The sequence below is a fragment of the Varroa destructor genome, unplaced genomic scaffold (assembly GCF_002443255.2).
Source record: "Varroa destructor unplaced genomic scaffold, Vdes_3.0 BEIS01000002.1, whole genome shotgun sequence".
Classification (NCBI taxonomy): domain Eukaryota; kingdom Metazoa; phylum Arthropoda; class Arachnida; order Mesostigmata; family Varroidae; genus Varroa; species Varroa destructor.
The window spans coordinates 35991330-36008272 of record NW_019211455.1 but is presented as its reverse complement, the minus strand read 5'-3'; the positions used below and the strand labels follow the sequence as shown (position 1 = coordinate 36008272).

Genomic DNA, 16943 nt, shown 5'->3' with positions numbered 1-16943 from the left:
GGAATTTTTTGACCGGTCGCCAGACGTTTTACGGGTCCATATAAGGTCTTATATAATTAACGCCGCAATGCTTAGTGGTTTATATGGCCAAGGGCTTTGATTGTCTTTATTATTATATCGTTCTCAATATTTTTTCATACGCGGGCACTACTAACACATGTTGTTAGTATTTTTTTGCTAATTATCGACCGGATTCTATCAAATTCACTTCAAAAAGGTAAAACCGCCTTTGCCCTTTTCTCAAAGGGTATAGATTAGGGAATTATTTCCGACTTTTTATATGTTAATCCTATTTTCAAGCCGGCAACGACGCCCCTAACGTTACCATTAGATTGTTAGCCGATAACACATGTTTGTTATAACGAATAAATGATATATTTATTCCACATTTTAAAAGCACAACCGCTTTTTCACAGCACTAGTGGAAGTTCCCTATTCCTGTAAATTGTCGCCAAGCGCCCCAGAAGCAATAACAGTCTTTTCTAAAACAGCTTAGTACCTGGTAGAATACAATGACGCGATAGCCTTGCTGGACTCGGACTCTACTCACAGATGCCTTAACTTTTTTTGTTAATAGAATTATTTCATCTAGATTAAAATGAATTGTCTCCCGCTATATCGTTTTCTTTCTCCTAACAAAGCACTGTAGATTTTCCCCTTGTCTCCTACTGGAAAATGATTCGGATGATAGTCACTGGGCTCTTGGTAAAGGCTTGGCTCTAACTTGAAGCCAAATTACGCAAGACGATGATATTTAAGCAATGTCTGGAGCACTTAAAACATCATTTGTTAATCATCCATCACTTCTTCTATATCTTCCACATTCGTAAGCTCAAGTTATAATATATAGTGCTCTAAACTCAGCTGTAACGTTCCTAAAGCTATGAAGTCAAGCTGTAGCTAGTTAAGATCACGTTTTCCTTAGCATCTTTTAGGTTTTTTTCGGCTTAAAATCTTCTTAGACCTTTGACATTATAATAAATTGCATATTTCTGATTTTAGATTCCTAACACAAAAGCTCAATCCAAACTATCAACTATTTCTTGACTAAAATTTCCTTCATAAATCTCCCAAATATTAACCTAATCAACATACAGCAGATAACCCACAATCTTTTGCTTATACCTCTTATCGGAATGATCGATACCATTTATACTTTGTTACCACCTTCGTAGAGAATAAGAAATCACTGAAAAAACAAAGCGCGTGAACGCCTCGAATGCACTATCGTATAATAGGCTCAAGCACGATAGTTGCACCTGCCTGTATTAATCACTTTTGTTAATATATATTAATAAGTAAGCAATACATGCATTCTTAGTTGGCATATATAGTATATCAAATTTATTTTCTAAAGAAACGCCTTTGGTTTACGCTGTTGGTCATTGTGATCTTACACATCCCCAGTAAACTAGTGAGCTTTAAGCAGCATTATTTCAGGTTCGTTTGACGAGGCTTTTAAATGTAATTGTTTGCTCTCTAGTTATGGTGTATTACCGGGAATACACATCACCTGTTTCCTTGCGGCATGATGCAACCTGGGCTCAAGTTTATATATCTTGGGCTTTCCACGCATCGGAAATGGTGTTTTTAAAGGCTGTGGGTTCTCACATATAAAGACAAAAGCGTCAGAAATTTCACCTTCAGGAAAATTCTTTCTGTACTTCCATTGCGGAAGACAGTCGATAACGTCAACGCAGCCTAGAAGCACTCCGTTTGGAAACTGTTTCGGCGTCTGCGCAGCCACCTCGGGACTGACCAATTGGTAATACGTACTGAGAACCTGAAAATCGAAATCAAACAAACTATGTTTGACAAAGCACCTCGTATTTTCAGAGAAACAAAAAACAGGTGTCACAGTCTGAATAATAAACGTGCCAATCACTGGCTATTGATTGCCTCTATTTACCTCACCCAACACAACAGGATACAAAATACAAGTGTGTTTCAAAATAAATGACGTTTTGTGACAATAAATGAAAGTTAGATGGCAGTACTCTGTGACTCCAAATTATTTACGACTTTTTAAAATAATAATGAATACAATGCGCAAACATCTGAGTTACCTTTTCAATTTCAGCAAATTCGACATATTTAGCGGTTGCGTGAATCCACAGCCTTCCTCGGTGTGCATGGTACCATTGCCTTCCTTCATGGCGCTTAATGCCCGCCAACAGGAGGCTTGCGTATGGTTGATTGATTGATAAACACATTCCTATTGTCAACCAAAATTTAAAACGTGAGTCGATATTAAGGCAAAAAATATATATATGATACATACTTATACAAAGACGCACACGTACAAGTGTATCAGCAACTATTTAAGAATTTTACATTTTTACGGTATTATTTTATATATCTCATAAACTCCTGCTATACCTTTGACTAGACGCTTACGAAATCTGAAAAAATTTAGTTTCGATTTAAAATACTAACCCTCGTCGGATATCTCCATAAGGTGACTATCTTGAAGCCTCACAGTCTGCATGCTCTCAGTCATCCTGGCGGTGAATGCACTGAGAACATCGCCAGTCGGAATGAATTCGAGATCGATAAGTTCCTGACTGCTAATGTACGAAGGCAAGTTGTCAACTGCTTCATTGATGACCTCCGTCGTATCATGAAGATAGAGTTCGGAAGCTTCCTCATTCTTGACTACCACCTACAACGGTCAGCTCATTTAATTTCTGTTTCCTGTACTTCCTGTACTTTGTTATTTAAATCACAATTTTTGAAGGTACCCTTTGAAATATATGAAAGCAAATAATTAAATGAATGAAAAACGTTTATTCAAACGCGTAATATTATTATCTCATTCTTAGAATCATTAAGGGAAGACGAATCTCTCAAACATAAGTATAGGAACTTTGCGCAATAAAAACGCTGACCTCTAGGTTATCAATTATCGGTTTTTTACAAACTCAATTTTTATTATTAGTGGTTCTGTAAAACCATTTCGAAAGAAATTCAGGTGACGCTCACGGGTCCATCATCGTCTTATTAAATAGGTTTTAACATAAGCGGATTCCACAATGTGGGACGCGCAGAAAGCCACTTTCGCCTTTTTCCTGCTTTAATAAACGCCCCCGTAAACTGGTGATTTCTTATGTGCTAAAACAAACAAATCTACCTATAAATATGGCAAGACGCTATTATCAAAAATGCATATACACCTTTTTTCCAGCAAAGTCAATATCCATACGGGTCTGCGCTCCCCGCAAACTTTTGGCTTTGTCACGTTTATCTTCTACCTCTTTTAGAGTTTTTATTTCCTTCTGCGTAAGCCATTTATTGTCTGACGAGAAATAGTCCCGGTCGTCATCAATCACCACAGTGCGTTTCGCGCAGGTACGGTCGTAATCCAAAAGCCTTTCAAATAGAAAAATATTAATGAGATTGACAATAAGTTAAAGATTGAAGCAAATCATATTTTACTTCTAAAAATAAACCATTATTCCCAAATAAATGGTCTTTGAAAGCACGTTAAATTTGTGTATTGAGCATGTTAACCCTTCTTGAGAGAATTTATCACAGATACATTATAAGCCCTTTTTGGAAATCTTGCAAGAAGGAGTTTCTCAGGTCTTCATTATCTGTTAATGCTAAGAGAGAAAAACAACGTTACACAAAGCACTTGTTTAGATAGCTCACTACTGGTAAAGTATTAGCTAGGAAAGACAGCCGAAGTTAGTCATTCGGTCGACGACTAGACGTAAGTGTAAATACAGGTGAAAAATCCGTCTAGGATTTGCTTTCTTATAATATATATATATATATATCGTAAAAAAGATAAGGTCCGATATTCGCTTATTTGATTGGTTCTATGTAAAAACACCGACTTCGGTCGTGTTCGTAGTTTGTTCACATTATTCTATTAAAAAGAAAGGTCTCAGTGCTGATCACGTTTTTAGTAGCCTTTAACGAATGCAATTTGGCATTTGTGTCAATCTATCGTGTCAATCATACGAAGAGGCCTATGATAATATCTCTCGACAAATTAAATCATGTGGCTGCATATTACATTATATTCGATATCCAGTTTTTGATCAATATTTCTGCAAACGGACATCCTAGAAAAAAATTCTAGAAACGGAAAAAGGATCTGGTATTTAATAGTATGGATTAAGTAAACTTCAAATCGGCTTCTTGTGTCTTTCACACGACAGGCCTTCCTCTGGGCTTGTTGTAATTGTATTTAACTGCACAAAAAAGAACTCAGTATTTCATAACTATTTATTTTTTTATACCATATGCAACGTAATTTCTAAAATATACATCCCCTATTTTTGCGGCTCAGGCTTCTAGTATTTACTTTGTGAGAATTTTAATACACTGTAATATATACAACGCTAGCTGTACTGTTTTGTCAACAACAAACGGCTAGTTCACTTGAATAGGCAGTAGTCCACGCCGTAGCTCCCTAACCCAGGGCGATTTAGCATTAATTATTTGTTGATATTATTCGTATTTGATTAGATATCAGGTATGTATGCCTGACACAACTTGCAGGGCATATGGATCCATCGATAGGTATTGATATCTGATACTCCGGTAAGATCTGCCAGGCAGATAGCAACATACTGTGCGTATTTATAATCATGTACTTCACGATCTTCTACAGATCCTTTAAAGATAATGCAGCCTTCGTGTGTGACATCGAAGTTTTCTTGAGTTCCGATGAGCTTCGGTGTGCCAGTTATTTTCTTATCGGAATTGACATACACTATCCTGAATCTTACCTTTTCGTGTGACTGAGCCAATGAGCATCTTGCTACTATTAGTTAGATTTCTACCAAAAACGGGTACATTAGATTCAACACGTGCTTAAGTTACATGCGCACTGAAAGAAATTGTGAAGTTCCTTGGACTTCACTTCGAGAATCAGAATTGCCGCGCAATTCAATTAGCATCAGTTTTTCAGATGTAGATCCTTTGATTCAGTAAGCAGCTTTTCTAGATTACACAACTGAAAATGACTCTGGTGATAAACTTCTCCAGTAAGGCTCAACTTATATACCTGCACTACATACATCGTACTTTAGAACTCTTTAAAATGACCTGCAGTGAACTGACAATCAAAAGCTCATACATTGCAAAATCCCGTTACAGCAAAATTTCGCGCTGTTGGGGGACCCACGCAGTGAAGAGGTAAATGGTTCTTCTTCATCGTGACGTTGTTGCGGCACGGAATTACGGGTACTCACTTGATAATAAGAACGGGTATCCGAAATGCGTCAAGGCGAACTGCCGGAAACGAAACAAGTAAAGCCTAAAGTAATCTAGCAACTTAGAACACGCAGAAAATTATTACTTATGATTTATAAAATTATTACGTGTGATTTATAGAGATCACTAATATTTAATATTTTTTTTATAAATATTATACGGGGGACAAATAGTCGTTAAGACCGTAAGCATTGGACTCAGGTTATAGTTAATTAGAATTTGAAGTTCTACATACTGTCAAAGCCATGGGCTCTTCTGTACTACTTCAACTTTCGCGCGAGATATCTAACCAAATTATACAAGGTGAAGTCCAAGAATAAAAGGTCATAGTTTTCTATACAAGTAAGGCCTATTTTTCATAGAACTCTTTTAGATTAAACAAATGGTGAAAGGTGGCGAATGGATCTCTGAGAACCCAAAAATTCAGAGTAGAATTTAAATGACGTAAATAACGTCCAATGAAAAAAATGTATCTTCAGGGTGAAGATAGGCTCCATCTAATAAATCGAGGCAAATCCTAGAGCGTGGTTCAGATTTGTTTCTGAAACCTTATTTGTCTGTTTAAAGTTCGTTTGCAGAGTAGTTATGTAATAACACGGATTGTTGATCTTGTTAACTTCCTAAGTTTAAGTGAAATGTAACTGTCGATTATAATCGAATGCGCAACGGTAAAAGTCCGCTGTTTCATTTGGTGCCACTCGCGTCCTAATGGGATCAACGTAATGCTGAAACAAGTTTCCGCTGTAAAGGGCAGTAGATGAAATTTTCTTGGAACAATCGATGTATCTCCCTAAAATTTTATCTATAGTACCTGCAGATACCATAACCGCCTGAAATAGTATCCGCTAACTATCATTGCATGTTTGATACATGAAAAAGGAGTAATATGGGTTAACAAATATCGATTATTTAAATCGATGAGCATCTCAGGGTAAGGGGTTCTTACTAACAAACATTCGAAAACTTTACTTATTCTTGTAAAAAACCAAATTTGGTGCAATATCAGTCGACAATCAATGACAAGCCTTTGGCTAATCGAATTATTTTTGACTTTTTTGCTAGATAAGCGTTCAATTTACTGAATCAGCCGGCCTCCTAACCAGAATTTATTGAGTACATCCACCCGCAAAGGTAACCTCAAAGATAGCCAACATCTTCGAACACAAATATCACGCGACATTAACACTGTTTTTATCGGTATCGGGTGTATCATATGGTGTTTTTGGTGGCGCTTGTTTGAGAAATATATTCAGGTAACTTCACTATACAACTTGAACTTCAAAATCTGCCAAGGTACTGGATTTTATGGAAAACAAATTATGTTGTTACGTTTCTCACTTGAAACTTATTTTAGAATTTTTATATGTACCAAATGTAAAGCAAAAAATTCATCTAGATACGTTCGCTTAGATAGGCTTCCAATAGAATTGAAAAGTCCCAATGGCAATGCTATACAAGTATACCGGGTATACTTTATTAAGACTCTTTTCGCACGCACATAATCATTTCTTTTGGTTCACGAATTTCTTGTTTCTAGAACGAAGCAGCAAATTGAACGAAAACCAGCTATTGTCCAGTATATTTACGTAGGGCGAATTCCCATCGAGATTTTAGACTTATCAGTGATTATGTTTTTTTGCCCCAGACCAACGGTCTATATTATAACTACTTCTCATCGGACAAACAGGAAGATCCTAAATAATCTTTATAGGGCTCGCAAATTTATTGAAACGGCCTGAAAAGTTTTTCTTTAATACGCCTGGATTTTTTAAGCAGAAATTAGCTGTTTTTCATCAGAAAATCAGTTGCCAATTGAGTTGCAAAGACAGCTTCCACGATTAGTTTTCTTTAAAGCTTTCTGCGCCTTTTTGCATTTTTTGTACATAATAGCTATTGTAACCTCTTGTATCTGGAAAACCCTTACCCTACTATCACCCCAAATTTTATTCTGCCGAAATTATATGTGGCGTGTTTAAAAAATTCTTACGAGTGTCGGTACGTGTACCAATATTGCTTGCTATACAATTACTACTGTCAAGTTACTTACGCATTTAAGAATGAGTGTTTTAAAAACGAATTGTGAGTGCTTTAGGTCCAAAATAAGACTGTTCAACCATGTCTTTTAAGGGTTAAATACAAAAAACCTTTCTCACTTAAAAATACTTAATTGCAGAATAGAAACTTCGTAGAACACCACTTCTATGTTATTTCGAAAGCCAAATAATTTGAAGGGCATAGCCATTTGCGATCAGCCAACTAGCCAACTAAGTAACGACTGAACGTTTACCATTACTTGGCATATAATAGTGGATCGTCGACCGGTGCTTCGCTAATATTGGATTTTGCACACCTCAACCATACCAGCGTCTATTGAGGATGTAATGGATACATTCTGAAATTAATGAAATATACTCTATTTCATTAATAACGCTCGATCTATAAACTAACCCCATGATATACGACTCCTATAGGAACACCTACATGTTCTTGTATTGTTGTCGATCAATCAGTGAAATTCAAAGATGTTGGCAATAATGTAATAGTCGCAGGCTCTAGTGTTTACCATCTTTAGGTCTGCATAGGTAGCATCTATAGGGCGATGAAAACGACAGAAACTGCTGAAACAGGGAAAGAATACAATGGAAGGATTAGACACACTGGTCTTAAGTAAATTATCGAAACTTGGGAACAATTATAACTAACGAAATGCAAGCTTGAGGAGGTCTTCAAAAGACATGTCAGTAATTTTTGATAGCGACTACTGTAAGCTGTTGTTAACAACATATTATCCGTTTTCGCTCCGTTGCAGTGAATGATGAACAGGAACTCACGAATAAAAAAAATTTAATTTTCCTGGCTTCCGCCAAAGTGTTTTTCAAAGCTTTAATGAATTTTTCGAGTCGCTGCAGAACTCTTCCAGAGGTTTACATGGATGTATGCCTTCCCGGAAATCGACTGTGAGTATCTCTATTTCAAAAGTGCTTGTGCGTCGCCCTTCGCTAAGGTCGTATTCGAAGCTCTAGCGATTCGGGTGGCTCAAAGACAAACGTGTATGTATAATTTAGCTCACTTCGTTAATAAAGGCGTTTTGGAGATCCCTCCTCAAATTTTGCACGCGCGTCCTAAATACGAATCCTTGAAAGATGAATAGAAAAAAGACGTTTACGATTGTACCATTTGCAATGCCCTTTACGACAATTTACTTATTAACTTCAACCATCGTCAACTTGTACCAGTTTGAACTTTTCAGATCCTGTTCACCGAAGAAGACCAACATAACGAGGGACCCAGTAATCATGCACCTGTTCAGGATGAATTGTCAATTCGTATGCTACGGTAAGATTCGCGCTACTATTCTATAGAGAATGTTTTTCTCCTGCCTCATAGTGAAAACTAGATTATCAGGGCCAACTTCCATACAAACACCTTGGGAGGGAATTGTTTCTAAAATATAAAAAGCAATATATGACAAAGTTGTACAAAGTTTAATATATGAATTACAGTAATGACGTGGAAATGTTGTAGGAAGTAATGTAATCAATAATGTTAATTCACAAAATAAACAATATATAAAATACTACATATAATTAGAAATATAGTCACCTCTTTGTATGTCAGTTCTGATAATGTTATTCTTATATTCTCATTACTGTTACTCTCCGGTTACTTTATGGTATTCTTTTTTATTGTTATTTTAAACCGGTATTTTTAGTTGGTACGTCCTGCAATAACTGCTTTTCTTCAAAACAGCAAACAGATATATTTAACAATCCGTAAAACTGTAAAAAAAAAACTGATAAATATCATGTTATTACTTTGTTTGGAATTATTGCATATAATTTTTCTTCGCGTATACAGTCTCCACCATAATCTGTGGTTATGAATTCATTTGTGAAAATGCTTAAATAAGATAGAAATATTTTGCCAACGAACTCACAATATGTCTTTTACATGTAAAACGCAAAATTTGAAATCAATTACTAGCGAAGTACCACTTGACGACCTACCATTACTAGCCAATTAACGGTTCATGTTCAACCCTTACTCCGTGGAAAGATAGGTTTATATGGAACCATACAGTATTCTCAACGTCGTCATCAGGCGAGCCGGGCTCTCACTTTTTTTAATCTTATAAGAAAGTGTCGTCTAGCAAAATCTAGCCTGTTGAGCTTAATCGAACTCAAGTTTTAAAATGGAAAGTTTATTGTTATCCTTATCCCGCAGAAACTCAATGGCTATTGAAAGTGTTAAACGCCAATAGGAAAAGGGTACCGAGTGTACAACTGCGACTACGAAAGCCCTGAGACTGTAGCTACAAAGCTCGAAAAACGAAACAAGAATTGCGTGAGAAATGAGACTAAAGTTGGAGACATTAAAAAAGTCACTGCACCGTAAAGGTGTTAAAATAAACTTCGTGTAAAAATAATGATAATTAAGAAGCACCTCCGTTCAAAATCGGTGCTTGTTATTCAAATGCTCATGGAGAGACTAGTGTCGATCTGGAAAGGTAGACAAGAAAGTACTATGATACTGCTTTTACTGCACGATCATAGTATTACATGTATTTAGTCAGATTTTGGAACAGATGCGTAAGTCATTTGGGTTATTACTATTATGAGTATTACTATACATTTATCAATCACCTACTGATGCTCTACCATCTAAATCGTTATGCTTTGTTTTAACATAAACTATGCCTTGACTAGTAATACGAGAACATTAGAGATAAATGTTTACGAAACTCCGAACTCTTCCAGTTATTTAATTACGTAAGCAACGAAGGATGTCACGCACTCATCAATGCTCCACTTACCGCGTGTCCACGTACAAGCTTCGGACACATCTAGTAGATTCGCCTCAAGAAAAGGCAACCGGAATTGTTATGAAGTTCGTCATCTCTGCCACAAATTCTTCATGGTTTACTCCGTAGCATTACCTTTGACATTGATATGACGAGGCATTTAACTGCTTAGGATGTTCATTATTGATTGTCAAAAATACCACTCAGTTGACATTTGTTTAAGAGACTAAGTCGAAAGGTCGCTATAAATGAAAAAAGAAACTTACCGATTTTTGTGGGCAACGGCAGCTGCAAGAGCATCTTGTTCTTCTAATTTTTGTCGGAGTTGGGTCGCTCTCCGAGAATTTTTTGAAAGAAGTTCCGTTTCGCGAGGTGTAACGACCAATGCGCCGCAGGTAAAACATGATCCGGACCCTTCCTGACTGCAGACGATACGCCCACAGCAAACACAGTTGTTCACCAACTGGTGCCTGTCAAATGTGCAACGAAAGACCACAAATAATATTTTAAAAGATCGTTGAGCATACGCTATATATGCATCATAATACACATTAACTATACTTAGTACCTATACTTATATATACAGTAACTATACTTATATATAATTAGCCAATAAAATAAGGCCACCTAGAAATTTCACAGTGTCGAGCTTGATCGAAGATAGTCCCGCATGTCTGCATGCGATTGCTCTATATGACAGCTGTCTCCCTCTGTTTTTTAATGATGATACATGTAACAATACTTTCTAGAGAAACGTTTAAAGCTGGTGTGAATGAGCAAGTATTATTCCACTTATTGAGGCTAGCATTTGGTTCACTACTGCTGTCTGCTTTGGTATATTTCAAATAGACTTCGCATTATTTCTATCACGCTTATATGGAACCCACTGTAATCACGAGCTAGGATTTTGCCCTGATTCGCCATAATATAATACTACACGCTTTCGATCGGATCTGGAATTTCCAGGCCATAACAGAAACTTAATGTCATTAGAGATGTTTATCTTCAAAAATAGTTCGCCATGTGACAGTCATTTCTCATGCACATAATTCCCATCCAAGAATCATTTTCATACTTGGGGTAACGTTTCTGCTTAATTACCTTGCTGAAATGTTGTTTTTCATCAGTTCCGTTGACGAAATGCAGGGCTCCTACACCATGGGTTAAAATCAAGGCCTACACTATTATTTTGTTCGGTTGTTTGACCTGCTGGTCTACACGTGACCTGTAGAATCTTTTGCCGTTTGCATTGACCGTTATTACCCAAAATTTCAGACTGCGATTCACCTGAAAAACAATTTCTTCCCCTTCCTTTAACTCCTCAATTTCGAAAATAATTGGTCCGTTAGAAACGTGCACGTTTCTGCGCACATTTCGCCTAGTTTATGACAACTAAAACCGCTCAGTCTAATACGATGTTCGGGTGGTCCCTATAAACAACATGACTTCGCATTTCACCTGACGCAGTTGAGCTACCGTTACAAAGAAATCTCTTTGAAGCAAAGTTTAAATAGCCCTGTCTCCTCAGTGCGCTATGCACTGTTTTCGATTTTTGTTTCCTATTTTTCTTTATGAGTAAGACACTTTATCCTTCACCTTCTAGGTTAAATAGTCAACTGCACACTTCGATCTTCCAACCCACTCAGCAGTTTCATTCCGCGATTGCCTTCCTTTTATGAGTCTTATTGCTAACGTCCGTTGCTTTTCCACAACGTATTTTCGTAATTTCATGACGGGCTTGCATCTGGTCACAAAAACATTCAGATCACTCAAATTCACTTCAGAATCTGAGGTCACAATAATGTTGTTGTCATTGGATAGATGAAAGGAGCGATAATCACTGTACTACCTCTCGAACCATCTTTGACCCTCCGTAAGTAAAAGATAAAATAATCGCTACCTGAATTGTGCTTAATAGCTTGGAAGTTTATACATGTCGTGGTAAATTGCCATTGTAGCAGACAGCGGGTTGAAAATGATTCTCTGGAGACAATGTCGTCATACACTCAATAATTAGAAAGCGGTCGAGGCAGCTTTCAAGCAGGAAAACCTTCGTTTGAATAGAGAAGTACCATTGATCAAACACAATAACGTGTGAGACTATATTGCCCTGCTTAATTGGGCAATGACTATAAATGCGGAAAGCTAGACATTCGAACGGCCTCGAAAATGTTACGCAGAGGCTTATTTGTCGTCCCGATATGGAAAAATCATTATTGGTTACCTATATACGTGTCCAAAAACGTTGGCAAATTTAGTTTATATAGAAGAAAGGAGGTGACCATATCAATGTGTCTAGCTAGAGTTAGATAGGATGTTGTATCTGAAATTAGTTGTTGGCCCGTTCATCCGCGCTCACTCAGCACTAGTTCTCGATGAAGCTTATTATGCGTATCTTCAGAACTATATTTGAAAACAACAGAAGCTTGCGGTAGTACAAAACTGGCTTAGCGTTTATTCTTTATTATACTGAGTATTCCACATTTTTAATCAATATCTTTACCTTTTTGAGACTAGTATATGTAAATATAGCAAAATTTCGAATTCGCATATATATGTATCACAATACTATTACATTTTGAATAGTACCCTTAGATTATGAAACTATTACGATTGCGTTAATATTAAGCTATACAAGCAAGCAACAGATGCACGATTAGTTCAGTTCCCTTGCTAATCCTAACCTAAGTAAACCGTTTTTCCTAGAGTATGAGTACTGGCATTCAGCTAACTTCACACCAACTTACCTCGAGGCCAGACAATGACATGGATGTCTTCCACTGAGTAAGATCGTTTGTCGTTGTTTGCCCTCATCTGAGAACAGGTTGACAAACTTCTTACTCTTTCGAGTTGAGTTCGTCACATTTTTAACTTCATCCTCTTTTCTTATCTGACACTTGCTGGTAGTCCCAGCGGTAGCTTCTTTTTTGTTAAACATTTTTCCCGTTCCCTCAATTGTTTTTATGTTATCTCTTTTACTTTTTGCTCACACGACAAACTTACGCTGCGAACTTCAGGTACGTATTGCCGCAAACAACCTCAATTATGATGAGCCTTCAGTCGGTGTTGAGTCACAGTTGATTGGACGTTAAGGAATGAATGAATTTGCCGGGTAAATCTGCAAAGCGGCGAATTTATCTTGATTTAAATTAGCCGCCTTTAAGATGAAGAACTTTTTATGTTTTCCCTTTTTTTAGGTATTTATTGTCATACACTACTGTGGTAAAAGAAATGAAGGGACAAGAGGCGTAAACTTGCACCGGGGTTATATTTACTGAAATATTGTCATAAGTGTTGACGGATGCGTCAATGTCGAAGTGGGTGAGTGTAACACACAACATTGAAACAAGGCAGATTTTACAAAAATACTGGGGATATTTATGAAGCTACTCGCGTGCCCTATGAAGTTGTTGGCGTATATGTATATTCAATATAAAGTGTATTGAGAAAATTGTATACATTCATACTTTATATTAATCGTTCAGAATAATTTGTATTTAATATTTTGAATGACATATGCTAACATTTCGATGCCTTTGTCTCTATTTTACGCCCTAGGTTATTTTCTTCTAAAACAGAATTATTCTTCGCAAGCCGGAATCCCTTTTTAGACGTATGTTTCACAGACATAAGGTAAATATTTCTAGAAGTATTGCACACGAGTAAAACGATGTTGCGCGATGTACGTTCTATAACAATGAATTAATCAGATCGTTTGAACAGATTAAACATATTGTTGGGAAGCGCTCTTCTTCATACACTGATTGGTCGCCGACGGCCCGGTTCGCGAGACCGGCATCGCTTAGCGTCAACAAATATTCGTTTATTGTGTCATAACAAAGAAGATGGCGTCGCCCAGCGCAGCAGGTGACAGCTCGGCCCAACTTACTATCGCCTCTAATCCTAGCAGATCTGGGGCTTGTTTGCGATTGAGCGATGAAGCAGTGCAATTCGATCCTGCGTCCTCCGTTAGCCGAGTTTTTTTTGACAATGCTAACGAACAGTTATTTTCGATTCGGTCGGGAGGAGTTACTGGGGTGGTGGTTAAGGGGCCCACCGAGGAACGCAGTTGTTCGTTTACAATGGACGACAAGGGTGAAATTCTTTCTGTGAAACTTTCGCCCGATCAGGCCGTTATGGCCATTCAACGTTCTAGAAAAAGCGTCGAATTTATGAACAGGCCGCAGGACCTATTGGCAGCGGAAGGTATGACAGCTGGCGGGGGCAACGACCGCCCTGTGGAGTATAGCCAAGCGTGTAAAGCCAAGACCGCTTCAGTGATCGGATTTGCGTGGACAGGGTTTGGAAATGACATTATATTTGTTACAGATCAGAGCGTTGAATTGTACGAAGTGCAGCCTCAGCGCAAATGCCTTCGTTACATAAAACTCTACACTATGCAAGTAAACTGGTTCATTTACCAGCCTCGCACTTGCTATCTTCTTGTTTCTTCAGGCATTTTAGGAAATGTTTTACATCCAATATTCTTCTCAGGCCCCGGAATGTGTACGCGCCATTCAAAATTTGAAGTGGATTTACCCGTTGTCCCAAAGCCACCGAAGCTTTGTCTTCTTGATCGAGATGTCAGTTTATGCAAAATATACGGCAAGTCTCGCGTTGTTGTACTTAGACATCGAGGCACCCCAGCAAGTGGGCAAAGTGGTGCAGCGGAAATAGTTGTGTACACAATTGACGGAGGCATGCCGCCTAGAAAAACAAATATTCTTAAACTGGACGTTTCTGGTCGTTTTGCAATAAATTTGATCGATAACCTAATTATTGTGCATCATCAAAGTTCGAAGACAAGTCAAATTTTCGATATCTTTCTTGAGGGATCGCTCGAGACAAATATTCAGTATCACTCACCGATAGTGCCGCCTTCTGAGATAAGTTGTAAAGGCGACCATGAACTGTACTCAGCGAACTGGGTAGTGTTTCAGCCTAATATTATTATTGACGCTAAAATGGGGTTGCTTTGGAGACTTCATATCGACCTTGACAGACTAAGCCAAGATTTTGAAAATCCTGACCGGCTTATCGAGTTTCTCCTCCAACGCAAAGATAACCGAGGAGTTATTTTAAGGTCGATCAAACGAATTATTCTCAGTACACCTCCGCTGTCGAAAATCAGTTTGATTATGAGCGAAATAGCTAACTTAGATAACATCTCGGAAGATCTTGTTTGTCACGTTTTTACGCCATTGGTTGAGAAGCTCGATCAATCATATCTCTTCTCGGTACTCGTGGAACACCTTCGAACTAGAGAGACCATCGGGGATCTGCTTCGAGATCTCATGGTTTCCAGCCTAGTTAAAAGAAACAAGTTTTACCAGCTTCATCAATTTTTGCAATATCATATTCTCGGGGATTCAAAGCCCTTAGCTGCCCAACTGCTTGATTTGGCGCCAGAATACGCTCCAGCGCAGCAGTTAGCTCTTGATATGCTTTATCGAGTGGGAGGTTCGCAAGAAGAAACCATCGAAACATTGCTTAGTAAAGGCAAAGTTATATCGGCGCTTAAAGTAGTTCAGTTCCAGGGTAATCAGGACACAGTGTCGGCTAGGAAGTTTCTTGAGGCCGCCAAGCAAACAGGAGACCCTGCCACATTTTATTCAGTGTACCGTTTCTTTGTTCAACGCAATATCAATCTTCGCGGTAATGTGATGTTTCCCAAAGGTGAAATGTGCCAGCAGTATGTTACTCATTATAAAAGCCTGTTTGGAGAATGTCCCGATGTGGCTTCCGATGAGAAAGCAGAATTGTAGACGTCCTTTACTAGAATGCAAAAAAAGTAAATATGAAATGTCCCGAAGTATTGAGTTGAGGCTATGCAACTGTACACACAGACACAAAGAGAAGGATAAATAAAAATATGTATTAATAGCGCTTATGTCGGGGTCTTTTGCTATAACTCTTTATGTTGGAAATTCAAACATATTTGTATTTGTATTAAACCTACATAACTGAATGTTTAAGCTTGGTGCAACGCTCATGATTCTATTCAATTCATTACGCCATTCTCCTAAAGACTAAACTAAACTAATTAATTTAAAGAGTTACCACTGAACGTAATTATTATACGTGCGCGGCCGATAACGAAGGCCCACAAAGGTAGTAAGAATATTCGACATCTCGCCACACACACTGATATTTACTAAATGTCCCACAATAATATAAAGATCATATATATGATTATTCACCGTAGAACAGTGTATCACCACAAAACATAACAGAACGTCTAGTATTCTTAAATCTTCGAAAACGACTCATGGAACGAAAAGCTCCCAGGTGAAAATATAGCGGCTTTTACATATCCGAGAGAAATATATATGTAAAACGTTCCAAATGTTAAATGTTAAGTTTTGTTAAATGGAATAAACACAAAATTAGTTCTGCACGTTCTAGATCTAGGTACATAGGCTTGATTACACAAAGTGTCATTAAAGCCCACGCTATTATTAAGATTTTAATTTCACCTGATGAACGCAAAAACTCGTCATCATTTTACCTTAGCTCAAAACTTTCGTAGCATGAAAGAAAATTAAGCAGGTACAACGCCGCCATTCTCATGTGACGTATGCTTTTGTTGCTCTATTTTTCTGCTAGTGCATTAAAGGTTGTAGACTAGATTTTTATCGGCAAATTCGTCGTTTTGGAAAGAGCTTGCTTTCTTACAAGCTAAATTGAATGATTTCATGCTAAGACACGCATGAATCAAACATCATATTGTTAATTAATCCGCAGCAGTTACTTGTCACCTAATTTTTTAAATAAACCGGTGTTGTTTAGACCACTTGTTCAATCTGTAATGTAATGCCATGTCTCAACCCAGCGTTCTCCATCATCACCGATATGTAAGCGCATGAACAGTCAACCATTCGCGTGTGGCTTACGCTTAGTCTTAGGAAGCTGATGC

At 37.7% G+C, this 16943-nt stretch overlaps 2 protein-coding genes across 3 annotated transcripts; one reads left to right on the top strand and one right to left on the bottom strand.

The window, feature by feature from the left end:
- Positions 1 to 1314: 1314 nt before the first annotated feature.
- LOC111244607 (activating signal cointegrator 1) lies at positions 1315 to 13127 on the bottom strand. Of its 2 annotated transcripts, XM_022791867.2 has the most exons (7): positions 12775 to 12929; positions 11129 to 11178; positions 10294 to 10497; positions 3174 to 3369; positions 2437 to 2662; positions 2067 to 2215; positions 1315 to 1783 (listed from the first exon to the last, which is right to left on the bottom strand). In XM_022791867.2, exons 1-7 carry the CDS (start codon positions 12793 to 12795, stop codon positions 1484 to 1486), a joined length of 1146 nt encoding a protein of 381 aa, XP_022647602.1. In that variant the 5' UTR covers positions 12796 to 12929; the 3' UTR covers positions 1315 to 1483. The 2 variants fall into 2 exon arrangements, with proteins under 2 accessions (XP_022647602.1, XP_022647601.1); XM_022791866.2 differs by lacking the exon at positions 11129 to 11178 and having other exon boundaries at positions 12775 to 13127.
- A 725-nt stretch (positions 13128 to 13852) lies between these two features.
- Bulli (regulator of MON1-CCZ1 complex protein bulli) lies at positions 13853 to 15917 on the top strand. Its single transcript, XM_022791865.2, has one exon. The coding sequence runs from the start codon at positions 13873 to 13875 to the stop codon at positions 15790 to 15792; it is 1920 nt and encodes a 639-aa protein (XP_022647600.1). The 5' UTR covers positions 13853 to 13872; the 3' UTR covers positions 15793 to 15917.
- The last annotated feature ends 1026 nt before the right edge of the window (positions 15918 to 16943 follow it).

What these genes read in the sequence shown, in the direction of transcription:
- LOC111244607 (XM_022791866.2), bottom strand. Translation starts at nt 12,965, where the DNA reads ATGTTTAACAAAAAAGAAGCTACCGCTGGGACTACCAGCAAGTGTCAG. An exon ending in TATGGAGATATCCGACGAGG is followed by an intron (nt 2,216 to 2,436) that starts GTTAGTATTTTA and finishes GGTTGACAATAG; the next exon opens with GAATGTGTTTATCAATCAAT. An exon ending in AATTTGCTGAAATTGAAAAG is followed by an intron (nt 1,784 to 2,066) that starts GTAACTCAGATG and finishes TTCGATTTTCAG; the next exon opens with GTTCTCAGTACGTATTACCA.
- Bulli (XM_022791865.2), top strand. Translation starts at nt 13,873, where the DNA reads ATGGCGTCGCCCAGCGCAGCAGGTGACAGCTCGGCCCAACTTACTATC.